The sequence below is a fragment of the Apteryx rowi genome, unplaced genomic scaffold (assembly GCF_003343035.1).
Source record: "Apteryx rowi isolate R43461 unplaced genomic scaffold, aptRow1 scaffold_367, whole genome shotgun sequence".
Classification (NCBI taxonomy): Eukaryota; Metazoa; Chordata; class Aves; order Apterygiformes; family Apterygidae; genus Apteryx; species Apteryx rowi.
Genome location: NW_020450163.1, coordinates 662,528 through 683,185, shown reverse-complemented (window position 1 = coordinate 683,185; position 20,658 = coordinate 662,528). Strand labels below are relative to the sequence as shown.

The 20,658-nt window shown below is 44.4% G+C and overlaps 1 protein-coding gene across 6 annotated transcripts in view; it reads left to right on the top strand.

Annotated features, from left to right (window-relative positions):
• EXD3 (exonuclease 3'-5' domain containing 3) overlaps window positions 1–20,658 on the top strand; it is a 334,835-nt gene that overhangs the window by 222,168 nt on the left and 92,009 nt on the right. Inside the window, exon 19 of one of the 6 annotated variants that reach the window (XM_026073357.1) lies at window positions 11,554–11,608. The exons of the other annotated variants lie outside the window; for them this stretch is intronic. Within the exon in view, the coding sequence (XP_025929142.1) occupies window positions 11,554–11,559 (6 nt within the window). The 3' untranslated portion in view covers window positions 11,560–11,608. Of the gene's footprint in view, window positions 1–11,553; window positions 11,609–20,658 lie in introns of those variants that run through there. 6 annotated transcript variants of the gene reach the window in all.

Below are 20,658 nucleotides of genomic sequence, written 5' to 3'. Positions count from 1 at the left end.
TTCCTCAAGCAAGAGATGCTAATGCAGAGCTGCTTCCCAGGGCAAGTTTTAGGGTTTCTCCCCTCCCACCTACATCTTTCTCCCAATTTTGAAGGTATTTGTGGGTTTATACTAATGGTATCCTGTGCTCTACGGCTCAGCAGAGCTCTTCATTGCTTTGGAGAGCTGCCGAAAGGAAAGATCTAAAAATAATAATTATCATTATGAAGTTCCATTTAATTCCAAGAATCTCACCTTGCCCTTGAGGCTGCATTAGGCTGGCTGGGGAGCAAAGCCCTGCCTGAGCAGATGCAAACACCTCCCTAAGTTACTCCTGTAATAACAGGGTATGGGCTGCATAGTGTAGTGGGCAGAAGGGGTGCAGGGCTTTGGCTAGTGAGCACGTTTTGAGCGTTGTCGTTTTCTTTGGCAGGACATCTCTGCCCGCCCGCCAGGTCCAAGACAGAATTAACCTCTGTCTTGTAGGCGCCCGCTCCCCTGGCCGAACACAAACAGGATGGCCACTGGCCTTGCAACCAGGAAGGCTATGATTCAACAGCAGCTCCCTCCTGCTGACAAAAAGCCCTGCCTATTTCCCATGGAGGCAAGGCAGGGGCTTGAGAATCTGCATGAGGAAGGAGTGGATTAAGGGGTTGGTGGATGGGAGGAAGATGTGCTGCTGAAGGAGATCAGGGAGCCCCCAGGTAACGGTAAAAAGGCCAGCAACGAAAAGCAATTTTTACAGGGATGTAAAGCAAGCAAGTCTGAAAGTAAGGCTGAATACAACCTTGTAAAGGTTATTAAAGGAAATAGCAGAAGATGGGTTGCACAATTCTTGGAAACTGTCCAGCCATATAAATGAAAGGGGAAGCAGGAAAGAAGAAGTGGGACTGGTATGCACTGAGGATGGGACAAAGATTAAAGATAATCTAAGTATAGTCCTGAAACTAAATGAAAGCTTTGCCCTAGTTTTTGGTAGTGATGGGGATGCTGGCCAAGGGGACAGAGGCAGGATGACTCATGGAAGGTTATGGGAATGGGAAATGCCACAAGCAAAATGGATGCAGCAGTCAAAGATCTTGGATCATGCAAACAGGTAGGACCAGCTAGCTTCTCCTCCAGAAATTAGAAAGGACTGGCACAAAGCTGAAGTCACGGAAGAAGGGTTTGTAATAAATCTGTCAAACCACAGGGGCTGGATGGTTTGGCTGGAGAACAGCAAATAAAGGTGTATTTATTGGGGCAGGGTGAATGTTTTCTTGGCATGTAGAGGTCTATTAGTCTGAATCTATTAGTATGCAAAACTTTAGAATAAACATTAAAACAGAGAATAATTAAGAACATGGATAAGATGAGATATGAATTTTCTGAAAGTAAATGATGCCAGAGTAGATAAAAAAAACTGATCTCTTGACAAAGCAGACAGGATGCATCTAAGTTGTCTGGACTTCAGTAAAGTAGAATTATTAAATCAATTGGAATAGGAAAGTGCTGGGCTGCAAGGATGGGTTTCTCAAATACTGGTCTTGGAAATTATTTTTTTCATATTTTTCTTAATGGCCTTGGCATAATATATAGAAATTGCTAATGAAATTTCACAATTACCTGCAATTGGGAATCATCATTAGAACAAAGGCATTTGGGGAAATTACAACAAACTGTGCACTTCCGGATAGGAAGAATAGGAATGGGATGAAATGACATAGTAAAGTGTGGAGTCATGCAGTGAGGGACATATAGCTTGAATTTCTGCTCTCTGTGAGAAGCAGATGTTCACCTGGAATCCTACAAACTGTCAAAAATAGGAAAGGCCCCAGTGTACGAGTCAGCCATGGAGTTCCTGGAAAAAGAGCAAAGGGAAGTTGTTAAGGGAGAGAGAGTTGCAGTAAGACTGCTGGAAGGATAAAGCTGTTGCACAAAGCCCAAGAGAGCTCTTGACTCTGATCTCTCCGGGATGATCCAGAGAAAGGTGCATATCCTCCTGCTAGTACCAAGAGCAGGGGGTGCTGTGTAGCATGATCAGGCAGTAATTTGAAAAGTGCTGCCCTTTTTCACATAAGGCATAGTTGAATTTGGAGTTCGTTTCAGCGTGGTGTTGTAGATTGCAAATACATCAATGGGATAAAAATTAACAGAGACATCTACGGTGCTGAGGTCCCACTTTTGCTTGTAGGATGCCGTGATTTGTGCAGTCTGCTTCCCCTGATATGCCCAACTTGTTTTTTCTTGAAGCCCGCAGTGGATTCACCCTTTCATGCCCTGTTCACATTTCCTTCTCACAAGATGTGATTTCATGGGATGGCCTGAGCTAATTTTACCGCATCACTGATGCCAAAAGGAGAAGGTCCTGCTCCACCCACATCTCCACTTTGCACTCTGCTAGCCTTGAGCTGCTTCTGAGGCTCCTCTGAACAGTCAGTAAACCAGTTCAGCACACTGCAATGGCAGAAAACAAGCCTGTCAAAAAGAGAGGGGTTTGTTTCCATGTTTGCAAGCAGAATTGGCTCCTGTGTGATCTACTGTGTGCCAGAGCCAGTACAGTGGTGTGAGCAGGTGCTGAGAAAGGGAGGTCGAAAATGGTGCAGGGAAAGAGAGCTGGTGAGATGTCCTCTCTCACAGCAGGGAGCTTTGAAGCTGGCTCAGCTGTAACATGAAACTACCCTGAGCATCTGCTGCTGATGAATGTCCAAGACAGGTTACTGGGCTAGAAGGACCTCTGCTCTGACTTTACTCTTCTTGGGTGGTGCCCATGTCATATCATATCCCATTCATGTTCCCACCAGATGAAATCAGATGAGAACTGCAGCGAAAAGCTAGGAAGATCAGGGAAATGAAGATCCTGTTGTACAAGAGGGGACCTAAAAGTGCTTGGCATGGTCAGTTTAAGGAGAGGGGCTGGCTGAGAAGGGCTCTGACTGCTCTCTGATGGTGCAAGGGCTGGTGTGCACGTAGCGGGGAGAAGAGCTTTGGGAGCTAACCAGCAGTCACAGCACAGAAATGAAGGTGCACATTGCCATGAATGAAACTACACTGGAATTTAGAAGGAGGCTCTGAATCCCTGTAAAAGCAAGTTTCCACAAGTTGTCTCTGTCCCAGTTCCTGCAGTGGACTGAAGGACCTGGCGCTTCAGGAGCAAAGCTCGCTAATGCAGCAAGTCCCTTCTGGTCCAGCATTCAGGACTCTACATCTGTCTGGTCTCTAGTAACCACAGTCTGGGTGGACTGTGCAGAAAGCAGGCTTGCTGGGGCACCGTGGTGGGGTGCGTGGAAATCCAGAGGGAGGGAGTAGTCAAGGATGCACCGGTGACCTGCAGATCTCTTTCACCAGTTAAGGAAGGGCTATATGCTGTTTTTCCCACAGTTACGACCCTTCAATGTGTCCTTGTATGTGCTCCTTACATGCATGGAAGCACTAGGTTTTCGTTGCATGTATTAACACCACCAGGCACAGTGCGATCCTGCCATACTATTATATCTCCTCGTTACACTGTATTAGTAAGTAATGCTCCAACCTCAAGGAAATCCTTCCTGGATGTTTTTTTCTGCAGTTTGCCAAATGTGTTGCCATTCGCGCCACTCACCATAGAGTCCCTACCAGATATTGGCACTGGCAGAGCATGTCAGAAAAATGACGATTTGAGCATGTCCCCTTTCTTGCTTCTAATGATCCCATGATACTCTATTTTGTGTTGCAACACAATAGATCACCTAAGGCAGTAGAATGGTGAGAAAATAAGCCTATTAAAATGTTCAAGCTTACTTAACTCTCAGACAACATCAGAGGATAACTAGTGAGTTTTTAGCCAAGTCTGTGAGTCATATTGTCCTGCACAATTGTCACAGCTCAGCTCATCTGCTCGGCTGGAATGGCTACAATATAATTATGGGGGCAGAACTGCTCTTAGCAAAATAGGATACATCTTACTGCCAACAGCAAAGGGACAGCAACCTAGTTACTGGTCAGTGTTAGCAAGTCACCAAAGCCCAGCACCTGGAATTAAAAAAAAAAAAAACACTTTGAATTACTGAGGTGGGAACCTACCAGGAAACTACCCGCATGTTCCTGACAATTATTCTGTTTATGTAAAGCTTTTCAGTAAAATTGGATTATTATTTTATGTAAATAAGATGAGATATCAGCACCATTTGGATCATCTCCTATCTCAGGTACTGGCGTAAAGCCTCTGGCCTTCTCTTGTAAAACGCTGGGAAAGTAGCCCATTCATTGCCAGCCACTGTAAAGTGTTTTTTCAATCTGTTCCTGTTTAAGCAGCATGGTATCAAGGGGATAATTGCTCTTTGGAATTGATCCCAGAAGAAAATCATTCAGTTCTTTCTTATCAGGTCCTTTCTTGCAGCGCTAGATACCCGCAAGACTTATCTCCCTCTTCAGTGCTGGCCTCTAATTACTATTTAAACAGCTCATTAGAAAACCTTCATTAAAGTGTAATAGTTGAAGCTGGAAATAAATTAAGGATTATGCTGCGGTAAAACGCTGCCCTCCCACATGCAGGTTGGTGCACCGCTCACTGCCCCGTGGGGTGTCAGCACAGGATGTAACAGTTGTCTCTGACGGAGTCGCGCAAACTAGGAATGTCTTGCAGGGTAGGAGTAGGGCTGTCGCTTTCCAAGGCACATACCAAACCCGGGGTATGTTTTTTGCCTTGGCGCCAACCTGCCTGTTAACTGTTCTGGTTGCATCATGGCATCGCTCCAGTCTGCGCTGGAAGCATCCCAGGAATATAGCTACATGTTGAGCCCATTTCCATGCATAGCACAGTATTTCAACAGCTGTGAAGCATTGCAGAGTTATGTTTGCAGTCCCGAGGAAATTAGAGACCATAGCAATCCCATTTTAAAGAAAAAAAAATTACATACATGGGAAATATTTTTATATGAATTTATTTGCTGGTGAAATGTTCATGAGCGCAGGCCTAAAGCCCTCCCTGTTTTTTCTGGAGCATGGAGAACATGGTCAGCATTAGCACAGATTTCCCCCATAAATGTGCTGCAATCCTGGCCAGGCTGGATCTTATTTATCTGGTGGTAAAATAAGTTTGGGAAGGAATGGACATGCAGGCACTTTACTTCCTTGTCTTCTGGCTCCCTGACAGTTTCAGCCCCAGAGGAGTCCCTTTTTGGCATTAATCTTTTGCTGGGTTTTTCAGCAGGAAAACCGCAAATGTTTAATAAAAATCACTGTGAAAAGCATGCCAGGCGGCACCCAGTGCAGTGTGTGTGTATGCCCTTTGGGCTGGCGTGCATGCTTTGCAGAAGTGGGCCCTGTAAATATTTTCTTGGCATTTAGGAAGTTCAGAGAAGCGTTTATTATTTTGCTGCCAATTTGATAATCGTAACATGAAAAACACAGAAGATGTTCATGGCTCTCTTCCCTACCAAAGGCAGCATTCAGGCACTCTTTACAGTGAAGCAGAACTATAGGGTTCGTGGTGGGTTTTGCACTGATTTGATTTTAAAAAGTAAGAAGTTACGGCTGGCATAGGGCCTGGGTTCTCCTTCCCTTCCTTCCGCTGTTGCTGTATCTCTGGAAGTCAAGGGTGACAAGGTAACTCTAGGCCTAATTTGTTCAGCCCCAGTCCGTCAGGCATGGGCATCCCGTCCATGAGGAACATGCATGGCTCAGGTGATGCTTTCAGGTACTCCTGGCCTGCTATACTGACTTGTAATCAGACATCTAAAAATGGGGGGGAAAAAAACATGGCCCATCTGTGAATCGATTCAAAGCTACCTTGCCCAAAGAAGAGCTAAATGTGTTAGCAGTGTTGTAGTCATCATCARCTTCACAAGAATGCACCAAATGTTGTGAATCCCTGCATCTTACAAGAAGTCCCTCTGCACTCAAGAACAGACTTTCTTCTCTTTGATTTTATGAACCTTGCAGAGTTACTGAAAACTCCAAAATAAGTAACTATTCTGTTTGCCCCATGCGCAATAATGTAGCTACTAACCTCCTGCGACTTCTCTTTGGGGAGTAAGGCAAACTACTTTAGTAGCTGTAATTAGGTCTATGCTAAGGGACTGTGCAGGTGTAGCTGCTTGGCTTTCTAAATCAGGTTAGTTAAAGTGGTAACCAGCTTTAGATATCCCTGTACAAAGATCTCTAAAGTCCTGTTTTGAAGGTGCAGAACAATATGTCTAGGGCCAGTGTGTGGCAGTCTGTATTCACTGCACTGGTTGGCGTCCTTGCAACAAGCAGGAATAGAGTTGCAAGAACTATAGAGAGAAAGAACGCACAGCTTGGAGAGGAGGAAATTAGGGACTTTTTGCAAAATGAGCTAATGGTTGTAGGACTGGAAAAAAACTTTTTGGAAAGAAGGATTATAACAGCTTCAGAATGGGAATCATCTTCTGATATAGCTTAGTGACCAGCATACTCTGAGCCCCACCATCATGTAAATGACTCACTACAGAGTCAAGAAAAGGTAGATGTTTTTACAAGTATCAGTTTAAATCCTTTTATCATTTTGATGAGGAATTTACATGTTTATCAATTTCTGATAGAGCCTTATTGGAATGACTCTATGTTGAGGATTCTTTGAGACTGTAAGTGAAAAACTGGGTATGAACTGATACTAAAATATTGTCAAGCATGTTATCAGTTGTCTTGTTTTACAGAAAGCTCATTTGGGAATAACTCTCTATGTAGTTTGGATACATCTCAACTAGCTTTTATCTCCCATTGCAATAGCAAAGTTGTATAGCTCTCAGCAACCTGGGCTATAAAAGGCTCTTCTGGATCCTGTCTGTATCTTCTAGCAGGCTCTGCTTGGTATCTGAGCAGACTAAATGACCTCTACTTAGGTGTGTCTATCTTCTCATAGTCACCCTTCTGACTGCAGTATATTCCTGTTAGACGTATTCCAGCAAGTATATGAATGATGAAAAATTCTTGTGGAGCTGGCAGTTTTGTAAAAGTCTYGATTCTGTATTTTGTGATTCTCAGTATTTTCTTTCTCTTTTATTCAGAATAGCCTGTGATGGGCTGTCAGGACAGAAAAGTCCTCCCATTCAGTCCCTGTCACATGGGCTGTATAAAACATTGTGTCTGTGCATATCAGTTGTCTTCTTCAGTTTCCCCGTTTCTGCCCACCTGTTTTTCATACTCATTCTTTGCTGTTTCTTTTTCTCCTGGTCTTTGTTTCAGTGCCTCCTAAATGGAGTCAGGCATCACTACTGCTGCAAACATTTCTCTGTATTTGCTTGACAGTTTTGGTATCCGAGTACGTCAATAACCATGATGTTGCACTAGATGTGTGTTAAACAGAAAAAAAAAAGGCAGTTGCCAAAGCTAAAAATGACAATCAAATAACTAACTCATGACCTGAATGAAGACTCTCTGTCCCCAAAAGACCCACTACCAGAGGGACTCCTTCCTACCTTGGCAGGATCAGAAGGAAGATCCAGGCTAACATAGGGGAGACTGAAACACAGTTGTTAGTATCGTGTGTAACCAAAGAGCTGAACGCAACAGATCTGGATTGTCTGGTGATATTAAGTCTTACAGTTCTTATTGAGAGAATTGAGTCGAGTTCAGGAAAAGTATCACATGCATGGCACATGCCTACCCTTTTTGAAGGAAGGACCTTTCCATCCTGCGCTCTTCTCTGCATGCTGTTCACCTGAGCTTGATTCAGTTTCCATTCCCTGAAGACTTTGCGGAAGGAAACAGGAGGCAGCTGCAGGCGGTTTTGGGAAGGAAAGGAGAGAATCGGGTAATTGAAACTTCCTAGAATTGCAGGGGCTGAAGTAGTACATGCTGCAATACAACTGGAAATGGTGTTTCCAAGGTGCAAACTAAACATTCATATATGACTGAAACTCTGTTTCCTATATGAACCTAGCTGAGAATGATGAATCTAGCAGACTGCAACAAAAAATAGCAGTTGTTTTCATTAGATGCTGTCTAGATTGTAATAGAAGCCCTTCTGATTAAACAAGCCAGGCAAATGCTTCAGTCCCTCAAAATGAATGACTAGGAATATACTTGAAAAACTGAGATTTTAGAAGACTTGGTCTTTAAGTGCTGCAAAGGGATATTTAGCATCATTGAATGAGGGATGGTTAGCATCTTGAAGACCAGTACACACTAGTGAAATGTTAGCCAAGCCTGTTAAAACTTCAGGGGCTGAGTTTGAAGCATGTAAACCAACCTTAAATTATTCTCCTGTGATTTTAATCTGTTGATTTTTCTAACATTTAAATGCAAGTATTTTCTAGCTCCACAGTGAAATTAGTTTGTACTGCTGGACACTCCTGTCTTTCAGAGGAAATCCACCAAAATGTGTCCTTATTTGATCACTGCTGAGATTTTCCAAGACCAACTCCCCTGTGATCCTTAAACGAAGGAATCTCATTCTCTTTTGTGTGAGATGGAGAACCTAAGCAGTTTTATAAGGCTTAAGTAAGGTTACAGAAATGGCATGCTCTCTCCAGGGAAGGCAGCAGTTGGATTAAGAGAAAATATCACACTCCAGTGTCCAGGAGGCTTGTCTAAAAATGGCCTTCCAGAGATTGAAGAATGAGCCACTTCCTGGGATTTTGTCCATTAGCACTAGCAGAGTGACAGCCCCTCTGTCATAAGGAGTGTCACTTAAAAGCATGCATCAAGGGCAGGGCAGCTGCTGTATTAGATATCACTGGGACTAATCAAAACACTTCCTTTGAATCGTGTTTTCTACATGAAACAGACTTTTAACACAGACACTTTCTTTCAAATCCTTTTTCTGTCAAAATTTTTTTTGTCATAAATTTCATCCCCATGCTTCCAAAATTCAAAAAGTGAAATGCTTCCAAATTTTGTTGTTTTTCATCAAAAATGCTTTAATGAGAAATATTTTAAAAAATCAAAATGTTTTAAGCAGAATGAATAATTTCCGCATGAGTCTAAGTAACAAGCAAAGTATTGTTGTTGAACCAAGATAAAACACCAGAAAGCTTTGTGTGGTCCTCAGCCACCATGTTTGCYTGGAAATCTCCTTCCAGGTACATTTCTTTCCAGCTCTCTTCCCATATATATATGAATGTATATGTTCTGTTCTACTCTATTAACAAAGAGAGTATAATTACATGCCCACAGCATCATGAAGCAGCAGTGGGAGTTCAGACCAGTGGCTCTTTCTCTCCCATTGAACTTTTCTCTGTTATTCTTAGGGAAGTTGACCAGGGGTCAACCCCAGCCAGAGAAATGAGGTCTGGGGCTATGGAAAACTCGGACCCCTGAGCCACCTCCTATTATATAGATAAAAATGGAATGGAAAATTATTTCAAATAAAAGTGCACTGCCCTCTGAGAAATGTTCTCACAGAACCGCCTCTGAGAGCTTCTTAACTCTTTATCAGTGTACAGTGCTTTGCCGGGGGGGAGGACTTTCCYGACGTGGTTACAGTAAATGCAGTGTGCCCAAGGCAGGGATGTGCCAGAGCTGCCTGCCGGCTTGTGCAGYGAGTGCAGGACCCAGCAAAGCTGCCCAAATGATCCGTGCTGCTTTCCAAGCACRGCTCGGGAGGGTGATTCCCTTTCGCTCTGAATCTGCATGGGTGTTGCCCATTGATCAAGCTGGAGTTATGCCAGAGTCATTAGGAAGAAAACGGGACTCGGTGGGGTCTCCATCCATCTCTTTAGGGCTGTGTGAAACACCACGTGGATGGCGTGGGGTGTAAAGTGCAACTCACATCTCCCCAGTCCACACCCAAATTGGTCGGAGTTTTTGAAGCCATCTTAGAGGTGTGGTGCTGGACTCGCACAGCAAGATAGTAACCAGAGACATGTGCCATCCATTCCCTCTCCATTCCCCCATTCAACAGCAGTCCGGTTGCTTCTCTCTGCACATGAGGGTTAAGCATTCGTCCTCACTGACAAAAATAGAAGCAGAGAATCACTCCTCTCCCAGGGCGCTCATACGCTGCCGTGTGCAAGCTCCTGGAGCTGAGAGATAGCAGGGCGAGGAGGTGCCTAGTGGGCAGTGGATATTTGACAGGGTACAATAAACAGGGAAGGACCAGGGAAGGAACAAAGAGACTGTGCCACTCCAGTGCACAGTCGTTGGCCTTGCCTTCTCCTGGCATTGCCAGCCGAGTCATCTCCCCTTATGTTAGCAACAAGCCCTTGAAAGAGAATTAAGTGCCAGGGCGCAGGAGAAAAGGCTGCACTGCATGCCCACATGCTGCTGGGAAAGCTCATGGGAAGAAAGGAAAAATAGCACAGGGAGATGGGAAAGCTGATGCATATCTGTAGCAAGAAGTGGTATCTTTCCTTAGATCAACAGACCCAGTTGGAAGTCAGGAGATGAGCCTTGTGCATACCTGAGGTTGAAAGCGGAGTGGGGAGCTGCAAGATGAGATCCGGTTAGAAATGGTTCGCTTCCAGGGGTTCACAGCACACAGTTCATTTCTTCTTCCCATCTGGAATGCCAGACTCGGTCTCTCCTGCTGCCTCCCAGCACCTCCTGAATAGCAGAGGAGCTTGGGGGGTTCTCATTTAGGTGTTGAAACACAGCTGCATCATTTTCTGGTCAGTAACTACAACATCTGCACAGGCAGAGTGCTGTAATTACAGCTTCAGTTGCAGGATGTGAGTGAGTTGAAACAAAAGTCGAGGAGTTCATACACACACGCAAAAGAATGCAACTGGGCAGATATTTTATTTGGTTTTTAAAGAAACACCTTGAAACAGTCATTTAGGGACTTCATCAAAGCCAGAAAGCAAAAATCTAATGGACCATTTGTCCATAATCTTGTGGCAAAACACTGAATCCTAATTCAGTACCCAGAAATTGGGTTGGTTCATTAAAAAATCAATTTGTAAGTACCCAAAAGAAAATACTCTGATAAAACACAGGCACTAGAGGCTGGTCAAGAACAAGACATGCAAACCAGTTTCATGTCATTTTTCTGCTATATCTAAGTGAGCTACTGGATATGGCAAGGAAACACATGATATATCATTGAGCTTGCAAATATGAGTGGGCAGATTAATGCAATGTGGTTGAAATCTGCTGTGCCAGGTTTTGGATGGGCAGAGAGCATTTSAGGACCATACTCTTCAGCCTTTTGTCCTCAGGTGGCATGTCTTATATGTGCCTGGTGATATGGCAGATCTGCAGGTAGTCTTCTTTTTCTTGGGTCTCCTGTGCCCTCTCATGACATAATTAGGAATGCACCTATTAGGTAATGCAAATCATTTATGTTTCAGATAGATGATGGGAAAAGGGCAGTGGAGGAAAGAAGGGAGAATGGAGATAATCATTGTCGTTATTAACCGTGAGGACCCCAGTAAAGGTTGTGGAAATTTCCACCAAAACCAATGGGAATTTTCCATGGAAATTCCAAGTCTGAGAACTAGATGCCTAATATCCACAGCCCCTTTCTCAACCCAGTTTCCATGGCCATGCGATCAGTATGACTTTTTGCTCTACATGGAAGAGAAGCCATAAAAGAAACAGACAAAAGTAAGTAAAGGTCTTCTAGTCTTACATTTCTTTCACAAGGTGGAGACAAAAATGACAGGGATCCAGATTTTGGCTATGACTATTTTTTTTGTGTATGTCTTATTTCAGTTCTGAAGAGGAGGACAGATATCAAACATGAGCTTGTCTGCAGATTCAGGAATACCTCTCAGCCTAAATTCATGAAGTGCATTTCTGTGACTTCCTGAGCTTCCTACAGTTCAAAGGTGTTATGCCCTAAAGTTTTTATTTTCATTGTTGTAATTGTTATTAAATTTATCTTTTCATCAATTACTTAGGAGGATTTTAATGAAGTGATTTACTGAAAATGCTCGTATTAAAGTTAAAAAAAGAAAATTGTTCTAGTTACACTTGCCGCAGAGGTCATTAGAGTGCCTGTAACAGCCTCTTTCCACCCATCCGGCATGATACTTTGAAGGCAATAAAATGCAGGAGATAATATGGCAAATTTCAAAAGGGTGATTTAAGCCAAGCAAGAATCTGTAGAAAATAGAGGTGCAGCATTAGTAAAACCAATAACAAGTTGCATACAAGCAGGGTAGTCAAAATGTAAGGTGGGATTTTGAAAGACAAGCAGGACTAGTGGTCAGTGCTGCTGAAAAATGAGCAGAGATCCTGCAAGGATCAACAGCCTGCTGCATGTATGGGAAGAAAGATAAGGACACTGCAAGAAGCTAAAATGGTTTCTTTGCACCCTCCTACCCTGTGGAGGATGTGGCAAAAATACCAGTTCCTTCAGACAAGAAGTACTTAAGAGTTGCTGCTGGGTTTATGTGTTTTACCTACTTAAGTAGTGATATAAGTATAGCACTTGGAGTCTTATATGCAATAACTTCATCAAGATATTTGTTCCATCTCTCCTGTCCACTACTTTGACCTCATGCTTTTAACTGTCTTTGAGGGGTGTATTAAAAGCCAAGAGTGTGAGCAGGATTCTGTGCAACCGTGTTGACAAGCTCTGCCACAAAGACAGGCAGAAGCAGCCACAGCAGACAGGAAAGCCACTCTCCACATGGACTGATTAGTGGGAGATCAAGGAAGCCCAGTGAGCTGCGTTACAAACAGCTGCACTGTAACTGCACCCTTCTATAGTGAAACATGCTGAGGAGCAGAGGATGTGTGTCCATGCTTTGAACTGAGCTGATAAATCTGCTCGGCTGTGGTAGATGGACAATCTCCTAAACTGTCGGTGAATTCTGATATTCAGTGCTCAGGGTGGATAGGGGCTTCCTAGCAGGGTTGCTCTTTCTCCTCTGTAACTAGCCAGTCATGAACAATGTTCAACACTATGTAAGAATTAGAGGGGGAAAAAAATGATGTCTGGGAGCAGTTTTGCTGATATGGGATTAGTCATTGTGGATTTTGGAGCAGAATGAATTTGAAGTAGATTGGAGAATTTTCATTTGCGCAAAGAGGAGGTTGCCCGCCCTGAGATAACAGACATTGCAGTCATAGGTAGCTGACCTGCTCTCTACTGCTTCTGGAGAACAGTTCAGTTAAGGCTTGTGCTAGTATTTAATGTCTGCTTTTCTTCATTATGGTAATCTTATGGGCAGGATATTGCATGTTTCACCCTCATGCTGTCTTCTGAGATCCTGGTGTTGTCACAGTTGGATACCGCTGTGAGCCAGTCTAGCAGTAATAATGCGTTGTGTATATCCTAGGCAGTCCAGAGATTGCTCTGTTGTGCGGTTGCTGCTAAGTTTTGCCAGGGAAAGCTCAAGCAGTTATTTAACCCACTTTCTGCTGGGTTCGAGATATGTCCTTAGACAAAAAGGTAGAGGTTGGAAATATTTTTGTTTTACATAGGAATACCAGACATTGGCCCTACTCAGCGTACTTCCTGCAGGTTCCTAGCTGGTGTTGCTTAAGGAAAGTAGCACTTCAGTGAGAAAAAAAGATATTGCCAGCATCATTATCGTGAGATTTTAACTGTCTGCTGATCTAAGTGAATCCTGCTGGCTGTACACTTTGAAATAAAGCCCAACACTAGTGCCCGTGCTGCCTGTCTGCACCAGCTGCTCCTGGGGATGCTCCTTCATGGAAAGTGAAGAATGGCAGGATGCTTGGGTGGATTCACCTCCACTCCCATATGGAAAGGGAAGGACAGTGGAATGGTCAGATAGATTCACCTCTGCTCCCTCATGGAAAGCAAAGGATGGCAGGATGCTCAGGTAGATTCACCTCCCCTCAATCTCTCTGTCTAAAGGTGAGGAACCTCACAGTGACTCATCACCCTGATTTCCTTGATGGTTCTCCCACTTAGTTTAGGTGGGATGAACCATGTTCTGCAGGCACTCTTTGGTGTTACCCTTGTAGAGGTGTCTAGAGGACAGTATTTGTCTGCATGCTGTGTTTTTTGGGCAGCCGAAGTTAGGAGAAATGAACTTCTGCTCAGTCAGAAGTTAGCAAAACCCTGGCTGACCACATAGGAGGACACAGGGCTGTAAAAGAGGCTGGTTCAGCCTCAGGACCTCTCTCTGCTGTGGCTGAGAGCATCACAAGATTGGTCCCCTGTTTGGAGGAGCTGTGGGACAGGGCTGAGAGTGAGCTGGGTATCAATACCACACATGGACCCTCTTGAGGGACATCTGCCTGCCTTGACTTCAAATGCCAATTTCAGGCACTGTAGCAAAAAAGGCAAGTTACATGTAGGCAGAGCAGCCTTGTGATGAGGATGCGGAGTGGGAGGCCAGATCCCAGGTTGATTCTCAGCTCAGTGTTCAGGGTGATCCTGAGCAAGTAACTTCTCCAGGCCACAGTTCCCTCATCTGTGCCTCTTCCCTTTGAAATGCTGCCTTTTGAGAGCCTCAAAGAGGGCAAATTTCACATGTGGCTCTGCAATGGGACTCAGGAAAGTTCATCTTTGGCCATCAGCACAGGTCTCACCCCAAAGGAGCCACGTCACCTCTGCGCCAGACGAGTGCCACCAGCAGGGCAAAGGGAAGAGCTGGTCGTGCTTCCCATCCTGGAAGCTGGGCGCTGAGGGAAGCATGGTGGCGGTTTGCTCTCCTCAACATGTGTCAAGCTGAACTGCCCTCTCTGCACAGCAGCAATCAGATGGACAGGCTCATGAGCACTGTCGAAAGTGCTTTTTTTTCCCAGGCAGATTACGTAGCCTTTTTAACTTGATTCCCCCCCAACACACCCCCCTTCCTCTGTTATTTTGGTGCCTTTCCCCAAGGGAAACAGTTAACTCAAACACTGTTCCCACCAGAAAGGCAAAAGCTCCCCACCCCCCTTTTTCCTTCCTCTTTTGGGTTCATGGTAATGTGTCCCATGACAAAACAAGCACAAATCTGTGCACGAAGAGCTTTGCCTTTCTCCTTAAAGGGAGAGTCTTTCTCCAGGACTGATGCTTTGGGCCAAACTGCCATCATTCAAAGGTGCCTGTCTGTGGTGAAAGCAGCGTATGTATGCCAAGTCACAAGAGGCCACACTGATGGACAGAAATTGGCTTTACAGATGGGTAATACAGAGGAGGGAGAAACAGCATGCCCAAGAGAGCTTGTCCAGAAGTCTTGTTGCTTAGCTTCCAATATCCACGATGGAGATGTCTCCATGTGAGTGGGTTGTTCAGACCCCTCTGTAGTAAATGGAGAAAAAAGGCCATTTCTGAGACCCTAAAGCAAATGTCTGAAATGGAGCAGCTGAATCACGCTCTCAAAATGCTGATTTCTCTCTATACTGCATTTAGGAGAGATGGGCGATGAGACTTGCCGATCATTTCCCCTGTAGGAAGATTTGACAGGCCCTAAGGAGCTGCTGGTTGCATAGCCCAAGGCCACCCCAAGCAAAACAGACCAGCGGTTTCTATAGCCAGAGACATACATGGAGGCAGCATGGCCAGCATGGTGGCCTGAGGCTTCTGCCTCCTGTGCCCCAAGTCTAGGTGGATTGGTGGATGAGCCTTCAGCAGATGTCATGGCTGAAACTTGAATCTCCTTCATACTAACTGCATGAGGACAGTTTATCCGTTGTACCCTGAGGCCTTCAGGGTGTAGCTATAAGTTCTTCTGGGTCAAAGGTGGAGCTCTAACATAAATTTTAACTGGCACCAAGATCTGTCTTTTTCCCACCGTGTCAGTGATGTTTTTCAATGTGGGCTTTCACGCAATGTTGCTTTCAACACCTAGTGTTTTCTGTATTGTGCTGTTTGGCTCCATGTTATAAATGTTTAATTGGAAGTGGCTGGTATTGGCCTCCAGATAAATATCATCAGACTGTCTCATCTCTGGTCGTTTGTGTCTCTGTCTATGCTCACACTGGCAGCGGTAACTCTGGAGTGTAACTAGTGCCACAACATTAAAAAAAAACGTGATTTATGAGTATGGGTCTTTTCCCACTACTTTGGGAGAGATTGGTGCTTTTTTTGTAGACAATAAATAAAACCTCCTTCCCAGAAATCACTAGTCACCACTTCCCTGCCTGTTAGAGAAAGTTTAAGGTACCTTTAGTGTACCTAGCCACCATTTCTTCCTGTCCTAGTGGGAGCAAAGCTACACCCGTCTTTGGAAAGCACCCAGTGCATCAGCAGCCCATCCACTGAGCATTGCTATCAGTGCTATCTGCAAGGACACAGCTCTTTCTTAGGAAAGGGACAACAACATGCAATTTTTCACCGACCGTTAACAGGCGACTGTGGGCAAGACTGATTTTTCAAATGCAATTCATGCAGTACCAGTATTAGAAAGCTAACTGCAAATCTAGCAAACAGTGACCCCAAAAATTGGGGCTCAGTGGTAATTATCTGAAGCAAAAGGTGTGAATTTACTGGCTCATAGGAGATGGGCATCACACTGTGGTTCACTGTTAATTGTTAATTATTATTTTTAGTATCATAGTCACATCTCTGCCCCTCCAGAGAAGCAACCAAAATATTTTGACTAACATTTTTGCCTACAAACACTTTTTTCAATATTCCCTTCTCCCTGCTTTGATTTCTTTTAACAAAATGGAATTTTTAACAAATGGGTTTTTAATACATCCCCCTTAAATAAAGAAGCAATAAATGTTTATGTTTCCTCTACAGGAGATAAATGAATGGTGGGAGCCTGGGGAAAGAGAGGTGTTTCCTATTTTTGCAACTCAGAAATTTTTCATAATGAAACCTTGCCACACACCCTTGGAACCTGCACCCAGGGGAAGGTGTTTGTAAAGCAAAAATTTAAAAAAAATTGAAAGAAAACCCAAAGACTAGTCATTTCTCATGATGAGGAAAGAGGGGAAAGGCAAATCCAAAATTTAATTTAGATTCACACTTTTTTAAAAAAGCACCAAATATTTTGATTCAAAGATTTTGAAATCAGACTTTCATTTTGTTTCAAATGCTTCCAAGAAAAATAGAATCTGGAAAAGGGAGGAAAGTTTTTTTCTGATTTTTCACACCTGGTAGCAGCGTGGACTCTTGGTGGCCTGGACGCAAGGTAGGGGAGTTGTCCTCTGGGACCCCTTTCTAAGTAATGATATCTAGGACATGTTTTGCTTTAGCCTCGAGTAGGCAGCTGCTCTTAGTGAGGTGAATTGCACTATTTTCCTCCAATGAATATGAACAGAGCAATGGGTGCCAAGCCGARGTGTAGACGTTTCCATTGTAACCAGGTGAGATGAACCCCACCAGGTCTCTGCTGAGCTTAGGTCTGGGCATCCACGGAGCAAGAATGAGCCTGTGCACTGGGAAGCTCACCATCTGGAGGGTCAGGCACACAAAACAGCAAAACATCCATTTTCTACCGGTATCAGTGGGACTTGTGGCTGTAAAATCTCCCTGCTGAAAATCTTACCTACTACTCATCAGTGTAGGAGCCAAAAAGAGACCTGGTCCCCAATTAGTCCTTGCTGTCTAACACTCTGCTTCCTTTCCATATTATTTCCAACATGATGTCTCTGCCTTGAGAGGTGCCTTCCTGGCTGGTACATGTTGATGAATGACTTCCGGGTCCCAAAGGTGTGGATGTGGGAGTGAGAATTGTGGAGCAGAGGGAATACAATTCTCCTGGCATAGGATCTGCGACAGCCTGGCTCATCCATCAGGAATGCCGTGATGAAGGGGACATTCCAAGTGTATTCAGCATGGGAAAATATTTTATCAAGAAACTTGGAATAAAAAATAAAATTAAAATCTAAACATGAACAGTTGACACAGTGCCACATGAAGGCTATTTTTAATTTCCTTTCTGATCATTCCACTTGTTTTCATCATCGTCAACTCTTTAAATGATGGAATTACTCACCATATATGCGATGAAGTAAGCAGAGAGCTCATGGTTTCCAAATGAGCATCTTAACTCTCCTAAGGGAAATGAGAGCCGCAGCACAAAGATGTCTGTGGATTCGTCATCTGCCATCAGTGTCCCGGCAGCACCTGGGACAGTGTGCTCAGTTTGGGATAATGCTGTTGGGTGTATCTGGGAGCAGTGGCACCCAAACTCAAGAAGGGATTGTGGGGTTGCAGGCTGGACAGACACGCAGGTGTAGATGCCAGAGTTGCACTTACCTCTTACTTTGTGTGCAGGGGCCAGCATAAAAGAAAGTACAATGATTTTGGGGAGAGGGAAACCAGGCTGGTGCTTTGTGCTCCCTCTCCAGTATCTTTATTCTGTTTACTTTTGCTACATACCTAATGAACCCCTTGCTGAGAGCTTTACCTGACACAAGCATGGACTTGACATCCCTACTGGGGGCGTATGCGGAAAGGAAGAAAAGATGATTTCCAAATTTCAGACTAGGCAAATGCCAAACCTGATCTTTCCTGAGCATCGAGTCCCAAAATCACGGGCTGTCCTTCTGAGGGGGGGGCTGGAGAAGGATTTGGTTCCAAGATACGGGTATGACCCACAAAGACACCTCATAAGACGCTCTGTTTTTGCGAGGCTGGTGCTGGTGGGGCAATCCATGGGGCTCCCTGCCCTTTGCAGATGACACAGCAGCTGCCCCAAAGCACAAACCCTATTTACCGTAAGCGTTTTGAAAATGCAGGTTACTTAGTACGTTTTTTTCTGGCTATTCAGTTTCTCAATATACTTAGCTAAGGGCAACGTTAATTTCTTGAATTTCTAGTTGCATTGCTAGGTCTGTGCTCAGTGTTTTTCATGGGAAAAAAGAGAATGTTATTTGTCTGATGTCACAGCTGAAAAATACTTGACAATATAACTCAAGAAGTCACCTTTTTCAGTGATACACAGTTGAGGATCCCTGTGATTATCCCTAATTACAATGCATATCAATTACAGAGTACTTTCCATTTTGCAGAATGCAGTCCAGACTTTAGCTAATCTATTTACTAATCCTTTGAACTGATCTCCTGAAGTTAATGGAAGTTATTTGAAAGCCTAAGGAGGAGTATGTACACTAATGGCTTTAGAACTGGATTTGAATAATACCTGTTTATTAGAAACTGGCTTTGTATTTCTTGGGAATTTCTTTCTAGGCAACCTCTGATGTATTTAAAATTTGACTTCTTAACCACTGTATCTGTTCCATATTTCTCTGATATCCTAGTAACTGATAAGTAAGGCTCCCATTTAATTGCAATACTAAATAAAACAACTTAATATCCAGTTAGGGCTCTGATTCCAATGCTGGTATTGCCTGTGACTTAGGTTTCACAATAAATTACTGTTAAGTCCAAGAAGAATTAAGAAGATCACCTGATAAAATGACACTGGTCCCCTCAAATGGCTTTATGTTTTGTTTTATTTTTTTAATGGCAGATTTTGTTATGGGTTTGGGCTGCCTTGCTGTGCTATGAAGAGGAGCCAGAGATAATGTACTTATACTGGGAAATGTAGCTTCCATTTCTTGATGCAGAAAGCAGCTACCCAAAGCAGAGCACACTGTTTGGACTCCCCTGCCTCTCCAGGTCTAACAAGTTCCCTGTGTTACAGAGCTTTATGAAGAAAGATTTGGTTGGCATTGGATTATTTAAAAATAAAAACTCATGCGCAAAAGGAGACTATTTGTTTTTATAAAAGTCTGTATTTTCCCACAGTGGCTTGTTACATTTGGGGACTATTTGAAATGACATCCATTTTTTCTAAGGTAAGGAGCCTTCCTTACCAGGATTGTTAGACTAATAATAACAGCAGACATTTCCTAATTAGTCGTTAATCATGGGTTGGCCTTTCTGACATGGCCAAGAGGTATTTTACTGGGAGCTGATGTTCCCAGCTTGCAGAGAAACATAACCACTCCCTCTTAAGGTTGAAACCTAGGTTATATCCCAGGGCTGATTTCAGCCTCACAACTCTTGAAATGCAAATGCCTTTGTTCGCAGATTTTGAAGGTTAGCTCTCGTGGTGGAGGTTTCCTTCCAGCCAGCTGCAGAGAAGCCAGCACTCACCTGTGTCACTGCAGATGGGGACTGGTGGCTTTGGTGGTCTGAGGTCTCCCAGTCTCCAGCTGGGTTGGCGAGAGCAGTTGGGTAGGGTCAGGTACCCGTAGCCACCTCCATAGCTTGCTGTGTGGAGCAAGCAAGACATGCAGAGAGAAGAGCAGTTAGTAGTGTTTGCTGCTGCACTAGGATTCTCCATCGCTGCCTTTGCCTCCCGAGTCAGGGCCATGGAGTCTTCAAGGGCCAAAGTCCTGCACAGGCCCCTCTCGGCCTGCTTCCTTCAGCCATGACAGCCTTGCTGCACAAGTCACTGCACCCACAGGAATGTAGCTCAGCACGTCCACGTGCCCCCACCTCTCAGCCCACTTGGGGCTAGCCTGAAGGCGCAACACAGCTCCTTTGGGTGCCGGTGTCTGYTGCCAAGCCCTTCACCCTCAGTCTGCTGTGGCATCCCATCCTGTCCCAGGTTTGGATTTTAGCTTTGGAGGGAGGACAAGATGGTCCATGTGCTGCAAGAAGAGTCACAGAGAGTCTCGAAACGAAAGATTTCTGGCCATGCAGAGGTGCCGTGTCCTCCTAACCCTGGTGCGTGCACATCAGGATCCCCTCCCCATCCAGCTGCTCCCCCCGAAGGTAGATGTGCTGGGAGGAGATGCGTGGAGAAGATACAGGCTCTTCTCTCTACAAAGAAGGCATTCGATAGTGGCAGGCCATAGGGAGATCTTCAAGGGGAATAGCTAGAGCTGCCCTGGTGCAGGCTGGCACCTGCCACTGCTCGGTGGCCAGGAACACCTTGTGTTCAGCCCCTGGCAGCTGGGTAGGCTTGCGTAGGTCCAGGGCTGTGGGAGGAGAGAGGGGGAGAA